The 23870-nt window shown below is 45.6% G+C and overlaps 1 protein-coding gene across 4 annotated transcripts in view; it reads left to right on the forward strand.

The window, feature by feature from the left end:
• Positions 1 to 23870, forward strand: part of DNAJC13 (DnaJ heat shock protein family (Hsp40) member C13) — a 288549-nt gene that overhangs the window by 196800 nt on the left and 67879 nt on the right. For all 4 annotated transcript variants that reach the window (XR_012231076.1, XM_073569478.1, XM_073569468.1 and 1 more), the window contains 6 exons: positions 141 to 342; positions 441 to 556; positions 6840 to 6918; positions 8817 to 8952; positions 17934 to 18115; positions 18355 to 18429. Coding sequence is in view for 3 of the 4 variants with exons in the window: in XM_073569478.1 (XP_073425579.1) it covers positions 141 to 342; positions 441 to 556; positions 6840 to 6918; positions 8817 to 8952; positions 17934 to 18115; positions 18355 to 18429 (790 nt within the window). In the remaining variant the exon portion in view is untranslated. The remainder of the gene's footprint in view (positions 1 to 140; positions 343 to 440; positions 557 to 6839; positions 6919 to 8816; positions 8953 to 17933; positions 18116 to 18354; positions 18430 to 23870) is intronic.

Raw genomic sequence — 23870 nt, forward strand, 5'->3', positions numbered from 1 at the left:
CACTTTTATTCTGATGATTTAGCACTTAGTGTTCTACTTTGGCATAAAGTAGCCAGACCAATAGCTCTGACAAATTGTGGATGTTTGGTTGCCGGATTTTTTCAGTCTGTTAATACTGTTGTTCTGTTGCTGATTTCCAGGCGACTCATGATTGAGAAGATTGCTGCCCACTTAGCTGACTTCAGCCCACGACTCCAGAGTAACACCAGAGCCCTTTACCAGTACTGCCCCATCCCAGTCATCAACTATCCCCAACTGGAGAATGAGCTTTTCTGCAACATCTACTACCTGAAACATTTCTGTGACACGTTAAGATTTCCCAACTGGCCTATTAAGGATCCGGTATGTGACAAACCGTCTTTGACGATTTCTTGTTTCTTGCTAACATGTCTGTATGACACTTGTATCTAGAGAAAATTAGTTGTTTTTTCACTTCTCAGGTGAAACTTCTGAAGGACACTTTGGATGCATGGAAAAGAGAAGTGGAGAAAAAGCCTCCAACTATGTCCATTGATGATGCCTATGAAGTTCTTGGTCTTCCTAAGGGACAAGGCCTGTAAGTTCAAGAATACTATTCCCACAAGTGTTAGTGTAATTAAAAAAATGTATTGTCCATTCTTGTCTACAGGTAAATGCGGAAAGAGAAAATGACACCTACACCTCATATAAAAGTAGTATAATAATTGAGCTACACGGGGAATATCCCCGTGGATGGTATTTCCCCTTTAATACATTTATCACCGAATCGATGCACAGATGATAATTGTAAGATTCTTTTGGCCTGACCACTGGGACTACCACTAATTTTGAGAACAGGGGTCCCAAAGTCCCTGTTGTGATGCATGAGTGGTGCGCATGCTTGAACGCTATTTAGTTCATTTGCATGAGACTGATGGAAGATTGCTGTTCCAGCAATCCCATTGAAATCAATTGGACAGGTGGTTATGCATGTGCATGAGAAGACTTGGGGCCCCCAAACTTCGAATTGGTGAGAATCCCAGTGATCAGATTCCCAATATTCATACATTTATTTTTTATTATGCAGGCTTCTACTAGGCAAACATTTTTCACAACGTTTTGCTCAAAATATCATCACTTAGACATTGGGGCTCACTCTAGATTCCCTATCTGTATGTCTTTGGAATGTGGGAGGAAACCCTCACAAACACGGGGAGATCTTATGAACTCCTTGCAGATGTTGTTCTTGGTGGGATTTGAACCCAGGACCTTGGTGCTGCAAGGCTGCAGTGCTAACCACTGATCAGAAATATATCTCTATTCAATGAATTTAACTCCCTCTGCCTATTAACTGTGTAGTTTTCCAGGACGTCCACCTGACAGCACCATGGAGGACGTCCTCCTCCTCCTTACAGGGACAGGAAAGCACACAAGAGGTTAAAAGGCCCCGTCCCACCCCTTTCCCTCAGTGTCTTTCCTGTCCCTGCATGGAGGGACATACGAGAGGAAGAGCAGGAAGCTTACTGGGGGGGGGGGGCGCAGGGGGATCGGGCGGCCAGTCCAATCCTTCCCCCTGTCAGGATGCCCAGGGCTGACACATCCCTGGGGGAGTCCCTCTGCCCCAAAGCCAGGAGCAGGGCGTCGCTCCTGGAGGGAGCCGCTCCTCCCGGTGGGAGGCTCTCGGCTCCAGGCCGGACCGCAGTGCCGCGGTAAGCCGGGTCCCCGCACGCAGCGGGCGGTGCGGGCGCCGGCGACAGAGAACCCGGGCCACGCTGCAGGGGCAGCTAGAAGCCGGGTCCCCGCAGAAAGCCGGGTGGGCGCCGCCATTGCAGGACGCCCGGCGGGTGGGGCTTCAGAGCTGGGCAGGAAGCGGAAGTGGCCGGCGCCATCTGTCATCGCGGGAGGACCCGCGGCGCGGCGATGACGTCACGCGCCGACTTGAAATCAGCGCGCCAGCAGCCTGGGCACGCCAGCAAGCTTAGCGCACGCCAGCCGGCTTAGCGCACGTCAGCGGGCTCACCGCATGCCAGCAGCTCACCGCATGCCAGCGTCTCACCACACGTCAGCAGCTCACCGCACGGAGGTTAAGGATTCGGCAAAGGCCACATCTAAATCTGTCAGATGTCCGGTTTGCAGGGTAAAGCTGCCAGACACCTATATCAAGACTCTCTGCAGACCCTGCACTTCAAGGGTTGTAAGAGACGAGCAGCCGTCCCTCCTTGCCGAGATGCGATCCTTGATTCGGAAGGAAGTACAGGCCTCCATATCCAGTCTCTCACGGCAGCAGTCCCCTAGTCCGGGGCCAAGCCGGAAGCGGCCGAGGTGGGATATGGAGCTAGCCTCGGAGACGAGCTTGCCTGAGGGGTCGGATCCCAAGGAGGAGGGGGAGATCCCGACTGACAGGAGGGACCAAGGCAGGAAATACCTGTTTCAGTTAGAGGACACTGATGACTTGGTGCAGGCGGTAAGGAACACCATGCAGATCGAGGATGTTCCAAAACCGCAGTCCCGACAGGACCTGATGTTTGGGGGACTGGTCGCTCGGAAACAAACGGTGTTCCCTGTAAGCGAACACATTAAGACAATGGTCCTAGAAGAATGGAAAGAGGCAGAACGGCGACTCGTACTGTCTCGGGACTTTAAGAGCTGACTGCCCTTTGACCCAGATTAAACACGATTGTGGGAGGAAATTCCTAAAATCGATGTTCCTGTAGCTAAGGTGACCAAAAAGACCGCCATCCCCTTCGAGGACTCAAGTCTCAGAGACCCGATGGACCGGAAGGTGGATGTTCTATTAAAGCGAACATGGGAAACGGCAGCTGCCCTTACTAAGGTTAACATAGCAGCCACCTCGGTGGCCAGGTCCATGTTCCTATGGGTGGGGCAGTTGGAAGAGCATTTATCCAACAAGAACCCTAGATCTGAGATCCTAGCTTCCCTCCCTCTGTTAAAATCAGCCACTGCGTTCCTTTCCGATACGTCGGCCGAGTCAGTAAGATTCGCAGCCAGAAACGGCTCCCTTTCCAACGCAGCTAGGCGAGCGGTTTGGCTGAAGTCTTGGTCTGGGGATAATGCTTCAAAGGCAAAGCTTTGCTCCATCCCCTTTTCAGGCTCAAGGGTGTTCGGGCCAGCTCTAGATAGCATCCCTAGAACAGGTGTCTGACAAAAACGAGGGGTTTCCAGAAGAAAAACCCAAGCGTCCCCAGTCCTTTCGTAGAGGGTCCTTTTTCAGGAGACAGACCGACTTTAGGAGCCAGGGTAGATCCAACAGGGGCTCCTTTAGAAACACTCAGAGCCAGGGAGGGAGAAGCAAAGCCCCTCTTTTCGCGTCATCCTCCAGGTCTAGAAGGCAATGACGTCATAGGTGTCGGAGGAAGACTGCGACGATTCGCAGCAAGGTGGCGCCAGGTAACCCAGAACCAGTGGGTCCTCAGAACCATCACAGAAGGGTACTGCATAGAATGTTATTCCCCTCCCCCCGACAGATACATCGCCCCCACCGTAGTCCCGGAAGACTCTACCATGTGGGCAGATCTACAGGACCTGCTCAGGTCAGAGGTCATAGTGCCAGTTCCACAGCAGGAGAGGGGAAAGGGTCATTACTCTTCCCTATTCTCCATTACAAAGCCATCTGGCGAGGCCAGAATGATCATAAACTTAAAACCCCTAAATGCTTTGGTGGTATACAAAAGGTTTAGAATGGAATCCATACGTTCGGCAATTCAGCTTATAGACAGGAATGCCGTCATGTGTACTCTGGACCTGAAGAGTGCATACTATCAGGTCCCCATCCATCCCTCATCTCAAAGCTTACTAAGATTCGCAATCAGTCTACCGTCCCGGACCTGCCACTTCCAGTTCCAGTGCCTTCCGTTCGGGCTGGCTTCGGCCCCCCGAATATTCACAAAGCTGGTAGCGGAGGTGGTAGCCTACCTGAGAAATCAGGGAGTCTTTATAATACCGTATCTAGACGACTTTCTCCTAGTCGCAGGATCAGAAGAAAGGCTCATTCAGGACAGGAGCCGAACGATCAGAACACTGGAGTATCTCGGCTGGCTGATCAACGAACAGAAGTCAGACCTAAAGCCAGAAAGCAGGAAAGTCTTCCTGGGAGTCCTTCTAGATTCAAGAGACAGAATATCCTGGCTACCGAGAAAAAAGCAGCAGATAATTCAGGACAGAGTCAGGGGACTACTGAAACATCTCTCCTCCATAAGAGATGCAATGGAAGTCCTGGGTCTGATGACGGCTTGCTTTCCATGCGTCAGATGGGCCCAGTCCCATTTGAGGCCCCTGCAAAAGGAAATCCTCGCAGGCTGGAACAGGCGTCAGGATTCTCTCGACAGGCCCTTATCTTTACCAGACACGGTAAAAAGATCCCAACAGTGGTGGATACAGCCCCAGAACTTACAGGTGGGCGTGCTATGGACAACCTCGCCGTACGTGGTAATCACCACAGACGCCAGTACATGGGGATGGGGAGCCCACGTAGAAGGGAGAATTTTACAGGGAAGATGGCCGGTCAGCATCAGAAACAGATCCTCCAACTTCAGGGAGCTCTATGCGGTCTGGGAAGCCCTGCGTCAGAACCGGTCGGTAGTGAGAAATCGACATGTCCGGATATTGTCCGACAACACAACGGCAGTCTCATTCCTGAGGCACCAGGGAGGTCCGAGACATCGACTACTCCAGGCACTTGCAGGACGAATATTCGCCTGGGCAGAAGAGGTGGTCCTCTCCATAACGGCAATCCACCTGGAGGGTTCTCAGAACGTAGTAGCAGACTTATCTATGCAGACAGCAGGTCAGCCCGACAGAGTGGGAACTAAATGAAGAAATCTTCCATCAGCTATGTCAGCGTTGGGGGACCCCCAGTATAGACCTGTTTGCAAACCGGAAGAACTCAAAGGTCGCCAGATTGTACTCCTTGAACCCGGCGGACCACCCGGACGGAGTGGATGCCCTGAGCCAGGCCTGGAGGGAACCCCTCTTGTATGCATTCCCACCACTGACGCTGATACCGGCGGTACTCAGGAAGATCCGCGAGGACTGCACGTCGGTGATATTAATAGTGCCATACTGGCCAAAGAGAAGCTGGTTTCTGCTGCTAGGAGCCATGGCAGTAGGAAACCCAGTCGAGCTACCCCTGAAGGGAGACGTTATCCACCAGGGTCCGATTCACCATCCAGACCCAGCAAGGCTACACCTCTCGGCATGGATCCTGAAGGGGACATCCTGAGAGCAAAGGGCTTATCCGAGCAGGTCATATCCACTCTACTGGCCAGCAGGAAACCGGTAACATCTGCAATCTACAGGAAAATATGGAAGAGATTCTGCCTGGAAGGTGGCAGGTACCCCCGACCTCCCTAGTGTCCTAGACTTCCTACAGTCAGGATATAATAAAAGCCTTAAAACCAGCACATTAAAGGTCCAGATTTCGGCTTTGAGCGCCTTTTTCGACTACCCTTTAGCCTCCCATCCTTGGGTGGTAAGATTCATAAAGGCCACGCAGAGTCTTCGCCCCACAATTAGACAGCTCGCCCCGCCCTGGGACCTCGGCCTGGTACTGAGATCCTTATGTAGGGACCCCTACACGCCTAGTGAAAGAATGACCATTTCAACTCTCTCTCGGAAGATGGCTTTCCTGGTAGCCATTACCACGGCCAAAATAATAGGGGAGATCCAGGCCCTGTCCACCAAAGATCCATATCTCCAGATCAGCGATGATCATATAACCTTAAGATTAGATCTGGCATTTATCCCCAAGGTAGCCTCTTACCAGAAAATAAATCATCCTTCTGCAGCAATCCCCGCAATGAGAAAGAACAGCGTTTCCACTCCCTAGACGTAAGACAGGCAGTTATAAGCTATCTAGAGGCAACCAGTGACTAGTGTATTGACTCAAACCTGTTCATCCTCTTCGGGGGTAAAAATAGGGGGAGAAAAGCCTCTAAGGCGTCCATTGCAAGATGGATCACCTCAGTAATTTCAGACGCCTACCAGTCTGAAGGCGCCAGCCCACCAGATACCTTAAGGGCCCACTCTACTAGGGCAGTTTCAGTCTCCTGGGCTGAACGCGCAGGCGCCTCAGTCGAGCAGATTTGTAGAGCGGCAACTTGGGCCAGCCTGAATACATTTTGCAAGCACTACAAACTTGACGTGCTATCAGGCCAACATACCGCATTTGGGAGAAAAGTTCTCCATGCGGTGATCCCACCCTGAGGAGGTGCTTTGGTACTCTCCATTGTGCTGTCAGGTGGACGTCCTGGAAAATAGGTATTAGACCTACCGGTAATGATGTTTCCAGGAGTCCATCCTGACAGCACGGGTAGTTCCCTCCCTGTTATGTTATGTCATATGATGTAATATGATAGTATCATTAAAAGAGTTATGGCATTATCCACGCTGTGGTACTTGTTAAATCACTGAGGGAAAGGGTGGGACGGGGCCTTTTAACCTCTCGAGTGCTTTCCTGTCCCTGTATGGAGGAGGAGGACGTCCTCCATGGTGCTGTCAGGAATGGACTCCTGGAAACATCATTACCGGTAGGTTTAATACCTATTTTCTCTGGAGAAGCTTTAATGTTTTGGATATACTGTATGTTTAACATTGACTATATTGTGTTTTAAAGTTGCTTTACTTTCTCCTTGCTATTCATTGTATAAATGAGCTTTTTGCTGCGTCAAACACCGTGTCCTAGAGAATTTGCTGAGTTGTTGCATGTGCCAATTTGGATTTGATTAAATCAATTTTCATATCAAAACATCTGTGGAATGTACCCTTCATTCTATTAAGCAGCTTGAATCTCTGACCCCATGCCCTCTGTGCGATTTAGTACTGTGTACATCACAAATTCATCTTTTTTTGTGTGTGTTTTTAAGGCAAGAAGAGAGTAAGATAAGAAAAGCCTACTTCAGACTTGCTCAGAAATACCATCCAGACAAGAATCCTGATGGAAGGGTTTGTGTTTGTTTGTTTGTTTTATTTTATTAAGTGTCTTAAAGGGATTGTCCAGTACTTGACAACTCCTTCCTAAAAATTCCACTGCCCACCATAAAATTAAAACATTTGATAATTATTGCCTAGACTGGCGCAACTCTTTCATTCACGCTCTCCCCATGGAGTCACGTGACACTTAACCTTTCCAAGGGGCTTGCAAACACACATCTTGTAAATGTGTTCATCAGTTTCCAGGAGGAATTACTGAGGAAAAGGCAAATGTAGATCTCTACAACATGATGCTCTAGAATTATGAGGAATGCAAGCATTTACTGAAACAGGCATGTCCTATATTAGGTCCCGTGCACAGTATTTGGTCAGTAATTTACATCAGTATTTGTAAGCCAAAACCAGGAGTGGGTGATAAATACAGAAGTGATGACGTGTTTCTATTACACTTTTCCTCTAATTGTTCCACTCCTGGTTTTGACTTACAAATACTGAGGTAAAATACTGAACTGGTGATCAGTTCTGAGAATAGGAAAGTCCAGGCATTGAAAAGGAGAAACCCAATCGAAGAAATGTCAGAAGACACAATTTTCCTGCAGTTACACAATACGGCTTGTAGTCTGATGTTAGACATGTGATTGATGAGGTCTGTGCATAGCTGTGGAATTAATGGCGCTATATAAGTGAGATGATAAACTGGGCATCTTCTTGTCCCTTCTTTCTATGCCATGCCAATAATGTCCGCCTAAGCCAGTTCTGCTTGTTTGTTGGGTCATTGGCTTTCAAATATTGGACTACAAATCGAACAGTTCGCTCAGCTGTTATCTGAGCATGCTTGTGTGCTAACAGTGCCGCAACACATGCAGGGATTGCCTAACAGCTGCGGAGATCAAACATGTATTTTGAGCTAGCATACAAGCATGCTCGGATAGCACCTTATTCAAGCACATTCTCTCATCACTAGTGATTGTTATAGGTATATTAACCCTCCACACTAGGGGCATTTTGAGTTAATTGCTGGGAATTGCCCCAGTCAGTGCACTTGCAGCATAATTTACATAAATATCCTTAGATAATTTTCTCAACGGAAGAATATCCATATTTGACCATTAAGACAAGTTTCAATTTGTCTTTTTTTTTTTTTTCTATTCTACCCAGCAAATGTCATTAGTTTAGTGGCCTTAAAACGAATGTGCCATCGGAAAAAAAAATTTCCGCAATTGAAATACTGTAGAGTATTAATGTTTTAATTTTTTGTTGTTGTTGTTAAATATTAGCTTTTTTTTTTAATGGTATAAAGTATGAAAAATAATTTTAAAAGATTTGACATGTTCCGCTTTTAAACCCTAACCAGAGCAGCTTCGGAAATTTGCCATGGAAGCCTAGTGTACTTCTAGCCTGCATTACGACTGCAGTAAATGTGGGTGGTGTCTGCAGACACAGTGCAAGACGGCTACAGCAGTCTCCTATGTCCAGGGGCTGCCATATTTGAGGTGTGTAAGTGTCATGCTCAGACATTGACACACCAGAAAATGAAAATAGCAGCCCCCACCAATTGCAGAAATTTTTTCTAAATAAAATATTAAACAGTTCATTTAATTTTGCCTGAAAAATAATTGATTACAATCAATAAATATGCAAAAAAAAAAAAAAAAATCACGACACCTTCCCTTGAAAGCTCCTTTCAGGTTCCCTTTAAATGCCTTGTATTCTTGCCTTCGTACACTATGCTCTATAGACCTGGATCTGCTTGATACAGTCTGAATGATATATATAGGCTGTGAGCTTGTATACAGTTATAACAATGGTATATTTTTATTTCTAGATTCCTGCAATGAATGTTCTTTGGATGTTTTGCAGGGATTCACTTCTTGTGCAATATTTGATGCAATCTTTACTTTTTTTTCTAGGATATGTTTGAGAAAGTGAACAAGGCATATGAATTTCTGTGTACCAAGTCAACGAAGGTTGTGGATGGGCCAGATCCAGAAAATATCATTCTGATTCTTAAAACTCAGAGCATCCTATTCAATCGTCACAAAGAAGGTAACATATATCTTATGTTTGTAGATGGTGTAAGTACATGTTATAATGTCCAAGAACTCCTCTTTCCTAGTATCTATTTACTGGTCAGCATAAGTGTGAGGCTATGTGCACACGCTGCGGATTCTGGTGCGGATGTGGCCCTGCAGATCCGCAGCAGATTCTGCTGTGGTGTACAGTAACATTTTAACCAATGCAAAATAAAAAATGCTGTGCACATGCTGCAGAAAAGCAGCGGTTTATTGTCTGCAGCATGTCAATTGTTTTTGCGGATATCTCTTTCTCGCCTTTTGGAAACCATTTTATTTAAATAAAATGGAATTATCTGCTTCAGTTTGTTTGTAGTTTTTTTTACTCTGTCGCCTCATTGGGGGACACAAAACCATGGGTGTTATGCTGCTGTCCACTAGGAGGCGACACTATGCATAATCTGAAAAAGATTAACTTTGGCTCCTCCTCTGCAGTATACACCCCAGGAGGGCGTCAGCCTTCTCCAGTTTTTGCTTAGTGTCGCAAGGAGGCACACCTAAAGGATTTCCTTTTTCCTTTTTTTTACCGTTTTTTTCCCGTTTTTTTTCTCCGAATAACAGATGAAGAAAAGTGGATCTCCTAAGTGAGACTCCCGACATGGCTCCTTCCTCGGCCCCCTATTATGGGGTGCCCAGTTGAAGTTGAGATGGCGATTCCCCATGTCGCTCCTTCCCCAGTCCTGTGGGTGCTGGTTCGAAGTTGAGACCCCCCTCCTTCCCCAATTCCCTCCACATATCCTCCACTGGTCGGAAGAGACAAGGTCGGTACTCAGCGGTCCACATTCCGGGTGTGGACAATTGGGAAGCCGACTTCCATAGCAGACAAGGAATGGATGCGGGGGAGTGATCTCTCCATCCCGAAATTTTTCATCAGATCTGCCATCGCTGGGGGACCCTGGACGTGGACCTTATGGCATCCCATTTCAATGCCAAGGTCCCCAATTTCATGGCCAAGACACGCGACCCGCGGTCGCTCGGAGCGGATGCCCTGGTGCAGGACTGGACCCAGTTCCAGCTTCTGTACATTTTTCTACCCATCCCCCTGTTCTACAGAGTCGTGAGGAAGATCAAACATGAGGGAGTTCCAACCGTCCTGATCGCGCCGGACTGGCCCAGACGTACATGGTACGCAGACGTACATGGTACGCCGACGTCGTGCAACTTACAGCAGACGCCCCCTGGCGTCTCTCCAACCGTCACGACCTTCTGTCACAAGGTCCGTTCTACCATCTGAACTCAGGGGCTCTCAATTTGACGGCGTGGCCCTTGAAACCTGGGTTCTAACCCAAGCAGGGCTCTCACCAGACGTCATCACAACCATGATCAGAGCAAGAAAGCCAGCCTCCGCCAAGATTTATTATCGTACCTGGAGAGCTTTCTTTACCTGGTGCGAATCCCGTGGTCAGGCCCCACTCCCTTACTCCCTCCTGAAGGTGCTGGGTTTTCTTCAATCGGGCCTGGACGCCGGGCTATCCCTAGGCTCGCTTAAGAGCTAGGTGTCAGCGCTTTCAGTGCTTTTCCAAAGGCGTATTGCTAACAAGCCGCAAGTAAGGACCTTCCTCCAGGGAGTTTCCCGATTGGTTCCTCCCTACAGACGCCCACTGGAAACGTGGGATCTCAACCTGGTTCTGACAGCATTACAGGCACCACCTTTCGAACCCCTTAAGGAAGTCCCACTACGCATCCTGTCACAGAAAGTGTTTTTTCTGGTGGCAATCACCTCGCTGCGCAGGGTTTCTGAATTGTCAGCACTCTCCTTCAAACGGCCTTTCCTACCTTTTCACCAGGACAAGGTGGTTCTCCGTACAGTACCATCCTTCCTTCCTTCCGAAGGTTGTGTCCACCTTCCACCTCAATGAAGAAACTGCCAACCCTTTGCCCGGTTCATAGAGTGGAGAAGGCTCTGCATACGCTTGACCTCGTCAGGGCATTGCGTATATACGTATCTAGGACTGCACACTTCTGTAAGTCTGATTCCCTTTTCCTTCTTCTGGAGGGCTTTCGCAAGGGTCTGCCGGCTTCTAAAGCTACCCTTGCCAGGTGGATCAAGTCCACCATACAAGAGGCTTACAGACTTAACAATTCCCCTCTTCCAGCCGGTATCACGGCACACTCTACGCGGACAGTAGGGGCCTCGTGGGCCATTCGGCACCTGGCTTCGGCACAACAAGTGTGTAAAGCGGCCACTTGGACTAGCCTACACACGTTTACGAAACACTACAGTGTTCATACCCAGTCCTCAGCGGATGCGAGCCTGGGTAGACGGGTTCTGCAGGCGGCAGTGCCCCAAGTTTAGGGACCTGCTAGCACAATATTCGTCCATTACTTCCCACCCAGGGACTGCTTTAGGACGTCCTATGGTTCTGTGTCCCCCAATGAGGCGACAGAGTAAAAGAGATTTGTGTACTCACCGCAAATCTCTTTCTCTTAGCCTCTAATTGGGGGACACAGCTCCCACCCTGTTGCCCTTACGGGCCGTTGTTAAGGTTGAGTTCTCATCTCATATTGTTCTTTGAGCTCGTACATAGTAGCCTTCTTACAGGCATGGTTATGTTATTTCTGTTACGTTCCTCCTAATGCTTTTGCACAAAACTGGAGAAGGCTGATGCCGTCCAGGGGTGTATACTGCAGAGGAGGAGCCAAAGTTAATCTTTTTCAGATTATGCATAGTGTCGCCTCCTAATGGACAGCAGCATAACACCCATAGTTCTGTGTCCCCCAATTAGAGGCTTAGAGAGAGAGATTTTACGGTGAGTACACAAAAATCTTTTTTTTTTATTTACGATGTTCTGATGCGGAGTTGCAGCTCATTTGGTACTGGTGATGTATTGTGACGCAAGGTCCTTCATGTCCACTGAAGGATATACACACATACAGACAGAATATTTGTGCATTTTAGCAGTTTTTGATTATTAAATTTGCAACAAGTCAATTGCTTGTCTGAACTGAGCTCAAATTTATTTTAAATTTTCCCTATTAAATTAATTGGAGAAAAAGACATCCACAATCCCATCCTAATGGTGCAGATTACCTGCCAATGTGGGGATTATTATTTACATTAAAAAGCCAAAACTAATAATAATTTCTCCTACGCCTCATTGGGGGACACAGAACCATGGGTGTTATGCTGCTGCCACTTTGGGGGACACTAAGTAAACATAAAAAGATTAACTCCTCCTCTGCAGTATGCACCCTCCTGGTGGCTCAAATTGAACCAATTCTTGCTTAGTGTCTGCAGGAGGCACTTGTGTCTTGTCTTCAGACTCCAACGTCTTTATTTTCCCGTTTTTATTTTTTTTTTTTGTTGTACATTTTTATGTTTTCCTTAACGGAGTGAAGGGGTGACGGAGCCTTTCAAGGTTCCGATCTCCCTGAATCATCAACAGGCGAGAACACTGAGTGTCGCCTCCCTGTACCTTCTACTGCGACGACTGGATATCTGAGCTCACTTTAGCGTTCCACATCCTGGGCGTAGAGAATTTGGTGGCAGACTTTCTCAGTCTCCAGGGCCTTGCCTCAGGAGAGTGGTCTCTTCATCCAGAGGTTTTTCATCAGATTTGTCATGGCTGGGTGACTCCGTATGTGGATCTGATGGCCTCAAGGCTAAACAACAAGGTTCCCAAGTTCATAGCTCGGTCATACGACCCAGTCGCCATCGGAGCGGATGCCCTGGTTCTTCCGTGGCATCAGTTTCGGCTTCCGTATGGATTTCCCCCACTCCCCTTACTTCCGAGGGTCATCAAAAAGATCAGAGCAGAGGGGGTACCAGTGATTCTGGTCGTGCCGGACTAACCGCGCCAGGTGTGGTACGCGGAAATAGTACAACTAGTCGCCAACTGTATTGCCAACTGTTTAGCAATAAGGTTCGGATACGGCTTTAACGAAGGCACCACTTGGATATGACACAATTTTATTATACAATGATTAATTTAAATGATAAAACACCAAATTAATGGAATGGCAGATATAATATTACCCTGTTTTGTTAATTAATTTCATGTGAATTATACAATTAATATGAATTATAGTACATAGAGAAATAAGCATCATTACTATACATTACCAAGTATTGTAGCATCACTTCTCCACTGGAGGGACCACAGTGTCAGCGAGAAGGAAATACTCTGGTCTTGTCATCACAGAAACTGTGCACCCACGATGCCTTCTGGAAAATGTCCCCCTCTCATTGACACAGGTCCACCTTTTTATACACAAAACTCCCAGATCCTCCCCTATTACATCTGTGCAGTATGTTTAGGCTGAATCATCATCAGAATCTTGAAATTGCACAGTTGGTTGTTGCCTTGATAACAGCACAAGACTTAAGGTCTGTTTGTTATAGACTACTACAATCTTAGTTTGTTTGCACCAACCAGAGATTCGTTTGCCATTAGCATGTCTCTTAACAATAGCACAATGCATCAGGGTTGTTTTGCTACTGATTATAACCCAAGGTCTGTTTGCCTCTAACAATCAGTGTTGCCTGTCCAGGTCCAACATATGTTGCTTGTTACAAAGTTAACGCTTCATGCTCATAGCATAACGCTCTAAGATAGTAGCATATGGGCAGCATGACTTCCATAATCACCTATTCTGAAAACTGGATACCTGTCGTAACCCAGGCACACACGCATACTTGTCTCATGTGTATCACAAACGGTCCTCGATTATTGATGTCATGCATGACCATTGCTACATGAGACCATCCAAACATTTCGGTCTCTCTTGTCTTCGAGAATCATACTATTATTGAACACAAGACTTCCTTGTTCAAGCAGCATAAATATTCATTAAAGATATTACACCGTAGTATATTGCAATATATATAGTGTTTGGATTCAAACAACCATATTTCATATTTGCAATACTTTCCACCCTTGGTCTAGTGACCACACTATATCAAAGCATATAAGCAATATATTACAATATGTAGGCTATAAGATATCCATATTTTTATTAGCACCACACCAACATTCCTTGGCGACTGCTAGATCGTCCAGATCTACTTTCACAGGGCCTGATTTACCACCAGAACTCCGGGGCCCTGTGTTTAACGGCATGGCTATTGATTCCTGGGTTCTAGCTCAAGCAGGATTCTCTCATCAAGTGATCTCCACCATGATTAGTGCTAGGAAACCCGCGTCTATGCGCATTTATCATCGCACCTGGAGAACCTTCTTCTCATGGTGCAAAGACCGTCGACTATCTCCTCTTGTGTTTTCCATTACTTCCACTTTGGAATTTCTGCAAGCCGGATTGGAGTCAGGTCTTGCGCTTAGGTCACTCAAGGGACAGATTTCAGCCTTATCCTTTCTGTTCCAACGCAGGATTGCCACCAGATTACAGGTGAAGACATTCATTCAGGGAGTTTCCCATGTGGCGCCTCCCTATAAAATGCCGTTGGAACCATGGGACCTTAACTTGGTTCTCTGAGTTTTACAGGAGGTTCAATTCGAACCACTGCAGGACATATTGCTAACATTCCTTTCTTGGAAGGTGGTTTCCCTAGTCGCTATCATGTCAATCAGGCAGGTCTCGGAGTTGACGGCCCTGTCCTGACAACTTCCATTCCTGATTTTCCATCAAGACAAAGTAGTTTTGAGGACATTTCCCGTCCTTTCTGCTGAAAGTTGTTTCCTCTTTCCATCTCAACGAGGATATTGTTTTGCCCTCATTCTGTCTGGCACCAGTCCACCGTATCGAGAAAGCTCTTCACACTCTGGATGTGGTTAGAGCTCTTAGAAGGTACATCACATCTCGCGGACGACGTCTTTCCGCAAGTCGGATGCCCTTCTCAGGCTTCCAGAGGGGCATAGGAAGGGCCAAGCCGCTTCAAAGGCCACAATAGCCAAGTGGATTCGCTCGGCTATTCAGTAGTCCTACCGTGTCAGGGGCAAACCTGTCCCAGCAGGGATTAAGGCACACTCCACTCGGTCAGTGAGGCGCCTCTTGGGCCATTCGGCACCAGGCCTCAGCAGAACAAGTCTGCAAAGCTGCGACTTGGTCCAGCTTGCATACTTTTACGAAACACTACAACATACTTTCTCAGGCCTCTGCAGGTGCTGCTCTTGGCAGGCGAATTCTGCAATCGGCAGTACCACATATGTAATTTGGTGGTACATGGGGTATTAGCAGTTGTGTTGCTCCCCACCCAGGGACTGCTTTAGATGTCCTATGGTCCTGTGTCCCCCAATGAGGCGTAGGAGAAATAGGGATTTGTGTACTCACCGTAAAATCCTTTTCTCCGAGCCAATCATTGGGGACACAGCACCCACCCTGTTAGCCTAATGGCTTGTATTCGTTCTTAGATCTTACATAGTTTATTCTTGTTAATATTTAGAAGTTCCTACTGCTTTGCTACTGAACTGGCTCAATTTGAGCCAGCAGGAGGAGTTAATCTTTCTATCTTTACTTAGTGTCCTCCTAGTGGCAGCAGCATAACACCCATGGTCCTGTGTCCCCCAATGATTGGCTCTGAGAAAAGTATTTTATGGTGTGTACACATCAATCCCTTGACGCTCTCTTGGCAGTTTTTGCCTAGTCACCTTTTGGCCTGTACATCCTGTCCTCCACAGATATATTATATAGACACTCGATCGCTGCATTTGCTCCCAAGTGTCATGTCAAAACTGTCAAAGGAAGCATCATCAGGAGATTAAGGTGATTATACTGAGGGTTTTTTTCTGGAATACTTTGACAAAAAACACCCTGCACAGTTTGGTGCAGATTTTCTCAACCAGATATATCCTAATATCTATACCCTAAATATAAAGGGAAAAAAATGACTTATGGAAAGTTACTGTTACCTGTTTTTTTTCCATTTTTAAGTAGATACATTATTAAAAACTACTGTTTATACCTGTTATATAAATAAAGGTAACCTGCAGGTAAATAATACGGTATGTAATTCATGCCTGACTAGTTTACTGGAACAGCGGCTATAAGGAAAGAGCATAAGTTTTATCCTCCCTGCAGCCACTCGCTTCCTGTCATTGGGGCAAAACAAATAGCGGTTACAGTCACTGGTCAGTACAAAGTGAGCGTGTCTTTAATCACTCCCCTTCACTTTGACTGACAACCTTCTCTGCATACATGCTGCAGACTACGCTGTCAATCAAGGTGCGGGGTAAGTATATGAAGCAGTGATTCTGACACCTCCCTTTACTGCCTCAAGAACTGGAATCAAGTGACTACAGGAAGTAGAAAAAGATTTTTGGACTTACCATAAAATCCCTTTCTCGTAGCCTTAATTGGGGGACACAGGAATCCATGAATGTATGCTGCTACTACAACCTTAAACAAAAAAATATTCAGTTAGTGAGAAGAGCAGTAAGAGAAACAGAAAAAAATTCCAAACACTCCCAATGGGACAATAACAATAGAGTTGTGGCTGTTTCCCCTCAATGAAGGCTAGGAGAAAGGAATTTTACGGTAAGTTCAAAAATTCTCTTTTCTTGGGCACTTCATCAGGAGACACAGGAAACCATTGGTCGTTCCAAAGGTGAAAAAAATATGAATGTGTAATGCAAATCCTTCAGGTAGTCACTTGAGTGAATGCTTGCAGCACCTTTCTGCCCAGACTCGCAATCCGTCGAAGCAAAGGTGTGAACCTTGTAGAATATTGGGAAAGTCTGGATGACAATCCAAGTAGCTGCCTCTCAAAGCTGCAAAGTCTAAGTCTGATGGCGGACAGCCCAGGAAGGTCTCACTACCCAATTGCAATAAACCTTCACCTCTGGTGTGAGGGCACTTTGTTCTTGGCTTTATAAGCTTCCAGAATGGCAGACCGATCCAGCAAGCAAGGTACTTCTGGAATGACATACAGGGAATCCATACATCTGAAGGTAACAGTAACATTCATGTAGTGATGCCCAGCTTTAACAAGGTTTAACTAGTGTAACAATTTCTCCGCTGGATTAGGACAACAGAGTAAACCACAGGAATGACCTCTTCATTAAGATCCAAGAAAGAAACCACCTTGGGAAGCACCGTAGGAGCTGGACGCAAAACCACGTTGTCAGGGGCCTGAACACCCACTGGGTTAGGAGAAGTAAAGTTCCTGCCGCTCAGACGAGTGGGGATACGGTCTGACCTCTGGCGCACAATGCTCTCAGGGTTGGGACTACAGAGTGGCCCATCGCTTTCTGTTTCCTTGTCTGGAGAAGACATGAGAAGAAAAGTACATAATAATAATAAACACCATTGGCAGAAACCGGTGTGTAGACTCCAGACCTGTGTCTGCCCCTACCTGACACTAAGCTAAACTGAACAGCTTTCTGCCAGTAGGCAAGTGTAGCCGGCTGAGGAGGGCCGAATATTTTTCTTTAAGGTTGTAATTCTCAGTTTCTGCCTCCTGTTGGCAATAGCGTACACCCATGGTTCTTAGTGACCCCAATGAAGCGTCAAAAAAACTTCTTTTCTCCCTTTATCCGCTGCTCTAGTAGGGCAGCCAGACATGATATAAATGCTATTTTGGGTGCACGGTTTTGCACTGGATGTAGGTTTATTTACCGTAATCCAGTGTGTTCCTGCATCTAGTACATAGGATGTATAGGGGACATGAAATAAGCATTGATTCATTGCCGCATTTAACTTAATAAATATAACTGAAACATCCATCTTTCATTACTTGCACCATATATTATGTAATTAGACCGTTTCTGTATCTTATCTGACAAGTGGGCTTGGTCTCACCGTAAATATGTGGTTTTCATTAAAGGGATGCTTCCTAACACTGCAATATTATGCTCCAAATTTTTGTCACAAATTTCAGGCAGTAAGTAATGTAATAGGTGGTGCAAGTCTAAGGGTGAAACACTGATAAATATGATGCAATTCACAACTGTGCATATAAGTTTGCACTGCCTGACAAGTCGGCACTATTGATAAATATGCCCCAATGTGTTCACTTTATGTGGACGCTGGAGAAAACTTGTGCTATTTTTTTTTTATTAGATCTTCAGCCTTACAAGTACGCTGGCTACCCGATGCTCATTAGAACGATCACCATGGAGACCTCCGATGATCAGCTTTTCTCCAAGCTTTCCCTCCTTCCTGCTGCCACTGAATTGGCGTTTCATACAGTCAATTGCTCAGCACTTAATGCAGAGGAACTGAGAAGAGAAAATGGAATAGAGGTACCAATTTCTCATTAGCTCCTACATTAGTAACATTACAAATCAATGTTTTCGTTACTATAAAGTGGCATTAGAGATTTGTAACGAAAGTTCTTCCTGGCAGTCTGCCTACGTCCACCTGCGTAATCCTGTTAGTCTATAAGCCCTGATCATACTCTTGTTAATTACCTTTTTACATGAGTTAGTGCTCATTAAACTTTTTGTTATTCAGCATAAACCAAGTTTCCAATTTGTTTTAGGTGCTACAAGAAGCTTTCTCTCGCTGTGTCTCAGTGTTAACTGCGTCAAGTAAGCCAGAAGACATGCCTGTGCAGGTACATTATCAATTAACAGATATTCTGATCAGACCTTAGACGGGAAACCTTGTCACTTCATGTTTAGTCAATGTCTATCCACTTATAAATACCTAATTGTGTTCCTTTGGCCTTGTGGTCACCAGCAGGTTCGCAACCGTCTTGCAGTAAGACCTTTTTCTTGTAATGTTTTCCTGTAGTGAAGTGTTGCGTATTGAATTGTCTCTTTCCGTAGCTATGTCCCTTCTCTGCTTAGTGTGGAGGACTCATCTTCTACCTTTAACCTCTTCCCGACCGCCCACAGTAGATAAACGTTGGCGCTTGCTGGGCTTTGTGCAGTGCCGACGTTTATCTACTGTCGGCGGTTTTGTGCCCCCCCGGGACCCCCTCATACCTTATAACGCGGGGATCCCGGTGCACAATGCATGCTGGGACCCCCGACGTCATCGAGACCTGATTGGTTCAGGTCCTGATGACGTCGCGTCACAGCAGCCAATGAGAGAGCTCGCTGGGAAAGCTGCTTGTTTCCCGGCGATCTCCCTCATTATAACGCGACTTCTCCTCTGAGCTCATGCTGACAGATGAGCAGAGGTGAAGCAGCGTTACAGTGTGACTAGATCACTGCCTGGCACAGCTGATCGCTGCCTGGCACAGCTGTGTCAGGCAGCGATCTTGTCACACAGTAGCGCTGCTTCTCCTCTGATCATCTGTCAGTGTGAGATCAGAGGAGAAGTGGCGTTACTATGTGCCGGGCAGCGATCTTGTCACATAGTAATGCTGCTTCTCCTCTGATCATCTGCCAGTGTGAGATCAGAGGAGAAGTGGCCTTACTATGAGTCAAAAATACAAAAAATAAAAAACACTAAAATAAAAAAAAAAGTAAAGAAAAAAAAAGCAGGTAGGCAGGCTAGGGCTAGGGTTAGGGCTAGGGTTAGGGCTAGGGTTAGGGCTAGGGGTGTGTTGGGGTTAGGGTTGGAATTCGAATTGGGGGTTTCCACTGTTTAGGTACATCAGGGGCTCTGTAAATGCAATATGACGCCCGCAGACCATTCCATCAAAGTCTGCATTCCAGAACGTCACTACTTCCCTTCCGATCCCCACCGTGTGCCCAAACAGTGGTCCCCCCCACATGTGGGGTACCAGCGTACTCAGGACAAATTGGACAACAACTCTTAGGGTCCAATTTCTCCTGTTACCCTTGTGAAAATAAAAATTGGGAGCTAAAAGATCATTTTTGTGGAAAAAAAATGATTTTTTTATTTTCACGGCTCTACATTATAAACTTTAGTGAAACACTTGGGGGTTCAAAGTGCTCACCACACATCTAGATAAGTTCCTTGGGGGGGTCTAGTTTCCAAAAAGGGGTCACTTGTGGAGGATTTCCACTGTTTAGGCACATCAGGGGCTCTGCAAACGCGACATGACACCCGCAGACCATTCCATCAAAGTCTGCATTCCAAAACGTCACTACTTCCCTTCCGAGCACCACCGTGTGCCCAAACAGTGGTCCCCCCCCCACATGTGGGGTACCAGCGTACTCAGGACAAATTGGACAACAACTCTTAGGGTCCAATTTCTCCTGTTACCCTTGTGAAAATAAAAATTGGGAGCTAAAAGATCATTTTTGTGGAAAAAAAATGATTTTTTTATTTTCACGGCTCTACATTATAAACTTTAGTGAAACACTTGGGGGTTCAAAGTGCTCACCACACATCTAGATAAGTTCCTTGGGGGGGTCTAGTTTCCAAAAAGGGGTCACTTGTGGAGGATTTCCACTGTTTAGGCACATCAGGGGCTCTGCAAACGCGACATGATACCCGCAGACCATTCCATCAAAGTCTGCATTCCAAAACGTCACTACTTCCCTTCCGAGCCCCACCGTGTGCCCAAACAGTGGTCCCCCCCCACATGTGGGGTACCAGCGTACTCAGGACAAATTGGACAACAACTCTTAGGGTCCAATTTCTCCTGTTACCCTTGTGAAAATAAAAATTGGGAGCTAAAAGATAATTTTTGTGGAAAAAAAATGATTTTTTTATTTTCACGGCTCTACATTATAAACTTTAGTGAAACACTTGGGGGTTCAAAGTGCTCACCACACATCTAGATAAGTTTCTTGGGGGGGTCTAGTTTCCAAAAAGGGGTCACTTGTGGAGGATTTCCACTGTTTAGGCACATCAGGGGCTCTGCAAACGCGACATGACACCCGCAGACCATTCCATCAAAGTCTGCATTCCAAAACGTCACTACTAGTTTTCTTCCACATATGGGGTACCAGTGTACTCAGGACAAATTGGACAACAACTTTTGGGGTCCAATTTCTCCTGTTACCCTTGTGAAAATAAAAAATTGGGGGCTAAAAGATCATGTTTGTGGAACAAAAATGATTTTTTATTTTCATGGCTCTACGTTATAAACTTCTGTGAAGCACTTGGGGGTTCAAAGTGCTCACCACACATCTAGATAAGTTCTTTAAGGGGTCTAGTTTCCAAAATGGGGTCACTTGTGGGGGTTTCCACTGTTTAGGCACATTAGGGGCTCTCCAAATGCGACATGGCGTCCTATCTCAATTCCAGCCAATTCTGCATTGAAAAAGTCAAACGGCACTCCTTCCTTTCTGAGCTCTGCCGTGTGCTCAAACAGTGGTTTAGCCCCACATACGGGGTATCGGCGTATTTGGGAGAAATTGCACAAAAAATTTTGTGGTTCATTTTCTGTTTTTACACTTGTGAAAATAAAAAAAATGGTTCTGAAGTAAAATGTTTGTGAAAAAAAGTTAAATGTTTATTTTTTCCTTCCACATTCCATTCATTCATGTGAAGCACCTGAAGGGTTAATAAACTTCTTGAATGTGGTTTTGAGTACATTGAGAGGTGCAGTTTTTAGAATGGTGTCACTTTTGGGTATTTTCTGTCATATTGACCCCCCAAACTCACTTCAAATGTGAGGTGGTCCCTAAAAAAAATGGTGTTGTAAATTTTGTTGTAAAAATGAGAAATCGCTGGTCAACTTTTAACCCTTATAACTTCCAAAAAAAAAAAAATTGTTTCCAAAATTGTGCAGATGTAAAGTAGACATGTGGGAAATGTTATTTATTAACTATTTTGTGCGATATCACTCTCTGATTTAAGGGCATAAAAATTAAAAGTTTGAAAATTGCAAAATTTTCAAAATTTTTGCCAAATTTCGATTTTTTTTTAACATATAAGCGCAGTTCATATCTAAGAAATTTTACCACTATCCTGAAGTACAATATGTCATGAGAAAACAATGTCAGAATCAGCAGGATCCGTTGAAGCGTTCTAGAGTTATGGCCTCATAAAGTGACACTGGTCAGAATTGAAAAAATTGGCCTGGTCATGAAGGCAAAAACAGGCTTAGGCGCGAAAGGGTTAAGAAACTCATGACTTCCCCAATTTTTATAGAATGTATTGAAATGTCTGTCATATGGAAGCTCTTTAACCCCTTAGTGACAGAGCCAATTTGGTACTTAATGATCAACCCAATTTTTACTATTCTGACCACTTAGTTTGAGGTTATAGCTCTGGAACGCTTCAACAGATCCCACTGATTTTGAGAATGTCTTTTAGTGACATATTGTACTTCATGTTAGTGGTAAAATGTCTTCAATATAATAATAATCTTTATTTTTATATAGCGCTAGCATATTCCGCAGCGCTTTACAATTTGCACACATTATCATCACTGTCCCCATTGGGGCTCACAATCTACATTCCCTATCAGTATGTCTTTGGAGTGTGGGAGGAAACCGAAGTACCCGGAGGAAACCCACGCAAACACGGGGAGAACATACAAACTCCTTGCAGATGTTGTCCTTGGTGGGATTCGAACCCAGGACCCCAACACATGCAAACACAGGGAGAACATACAAACTCCTTGCAGATGTTGTCCTTGGTGGGATTCGAACCCAGGACCCCAGCACTGCAGTGCTAACCACTGAGCCACCGTGCTGCCCCGTGTGCAGTCAAGACGTTTATTAACCCTTCAGGTGCTTCACGAGAACTAAAGCAATGTGGAAGGAAAAAAATGATCATTTTACTTTTTTTTTGTAAAAAAAAAAAAAAAAAAAATTTACTTTGGAATGATTTTTTTTTTATTTTCACAGGGGTTATCAGGAGAAAATGGACCACAAAATTTGTTATGCAATTTCTCCTGAGTACGCTGATACCCCATATGTGGGGAAAAGCCACTATATGGGTGCATAGTAGGGCTCAGAAGAGAGGAAGCACAGTTTGACTTTTTTAACGCAAAATTGGCTGGAATCAATGGTGGCGCCATGTCGCGTTTGGAGACCCCCTGATGTACCAAAACAGTGGAAGCCCCCCAATTCTAACTCCAAACCTAACCTCAACACATCCCTAATCCCAACCCTAACCACAACCCTAATCCCAACCCTAACTTTAGCCCCAACCCTAACCCTAATTGAAAAATGGAAATAAATACATTTTTTTTCTATTTGAATATTTTTAGCTAAGGGGGTGATAAAAGGGGGTTTGATTTACTATTTTTTTTATTTTGATCACTGTGACAGTAACCAAAATGAACTAATAGGAAAAATGTCCCATTAGTGTCGAGTGCCCGCCGGCAGACCTCGGCGGGCGCACTGTGCATGCTCCCACCATTTTCTCCCAGAAGAAGGCGCTGGCGATCCTGGGGTCTTCACGGGGGGATCGAAGGACCCTATTTCTCTCTCCGCTGATGTGTGATCACATCAGCGGAGAGAGATTTTAAATGGAAAATCAAACTTTTCTTTTTTGCAGTCGTCGTTATATGGTTAATAATAGTGATCGCAACACTGGGGTCGGTAAAAACAGACCCGAATCATGTTCTCTGAGGTCTCAGCTACCCCTGGTAGTTGAAATACTGGAGAAATTCCGACTCTGGGGGGGGGGGGGGGCGCCATACCCTTATTCCTCAGCGCCGCTAAAAAGCGGCGCTGTGGCATAAGTACCCTTAACTGCTGCCGTCAAAAGCCGTATCGGTGGTTGATTGTGGTGACTATTTTTCAAATTTGTATTACCTTTATTGAACAAATCATGAAATCTCACAAGTTTCCACACTAGAAGTCTGTTGCAGAATTCCTCTTTTCTCTACATTTCAACTTGGGGCAACTCCCACCATCCACCGCCAGAAATACCAATAAACATATCCAAGGCGCCAGAGTGTCAAATATTAGACAATTGTATACAACCTTTGTCAAGCCAAAGTGAGAAAAGACAGCATATATTTATTTACATATGTCTTTTCGCAATTTGGCTTGACAAGCCATCTGTGGCCGAAACGTTGCCATTTGTGTTTGCCTGATGTGTGGTATAATTAAAGAGAATCTGTCAGCAGGGTTTTGCTATGTAAACTCTAGGACCGCATGTAGTAGGGGTTAAAACACTTAACTTACTGATGTATCACATATTAAGCTGTATGTTGGTGTTTTCTTAGACTGG

The sequence above is a fragment of the Dendrobates tinctorius genome, unplaced genomic scaffold (genome assembly GCF_039654945.1).
Source record: "Dendrobates tinctorius isolate UK_male_01 unplaced genomic scaffold, ASM3965494v1 ptg000005l, whole genome shotgun sequence".
NCBI lineage: Eukaryota > Metazoa > Chordata > Amphibia > Anura > Dendrobatidae > Dendrobates > Dendrobates tinctorius.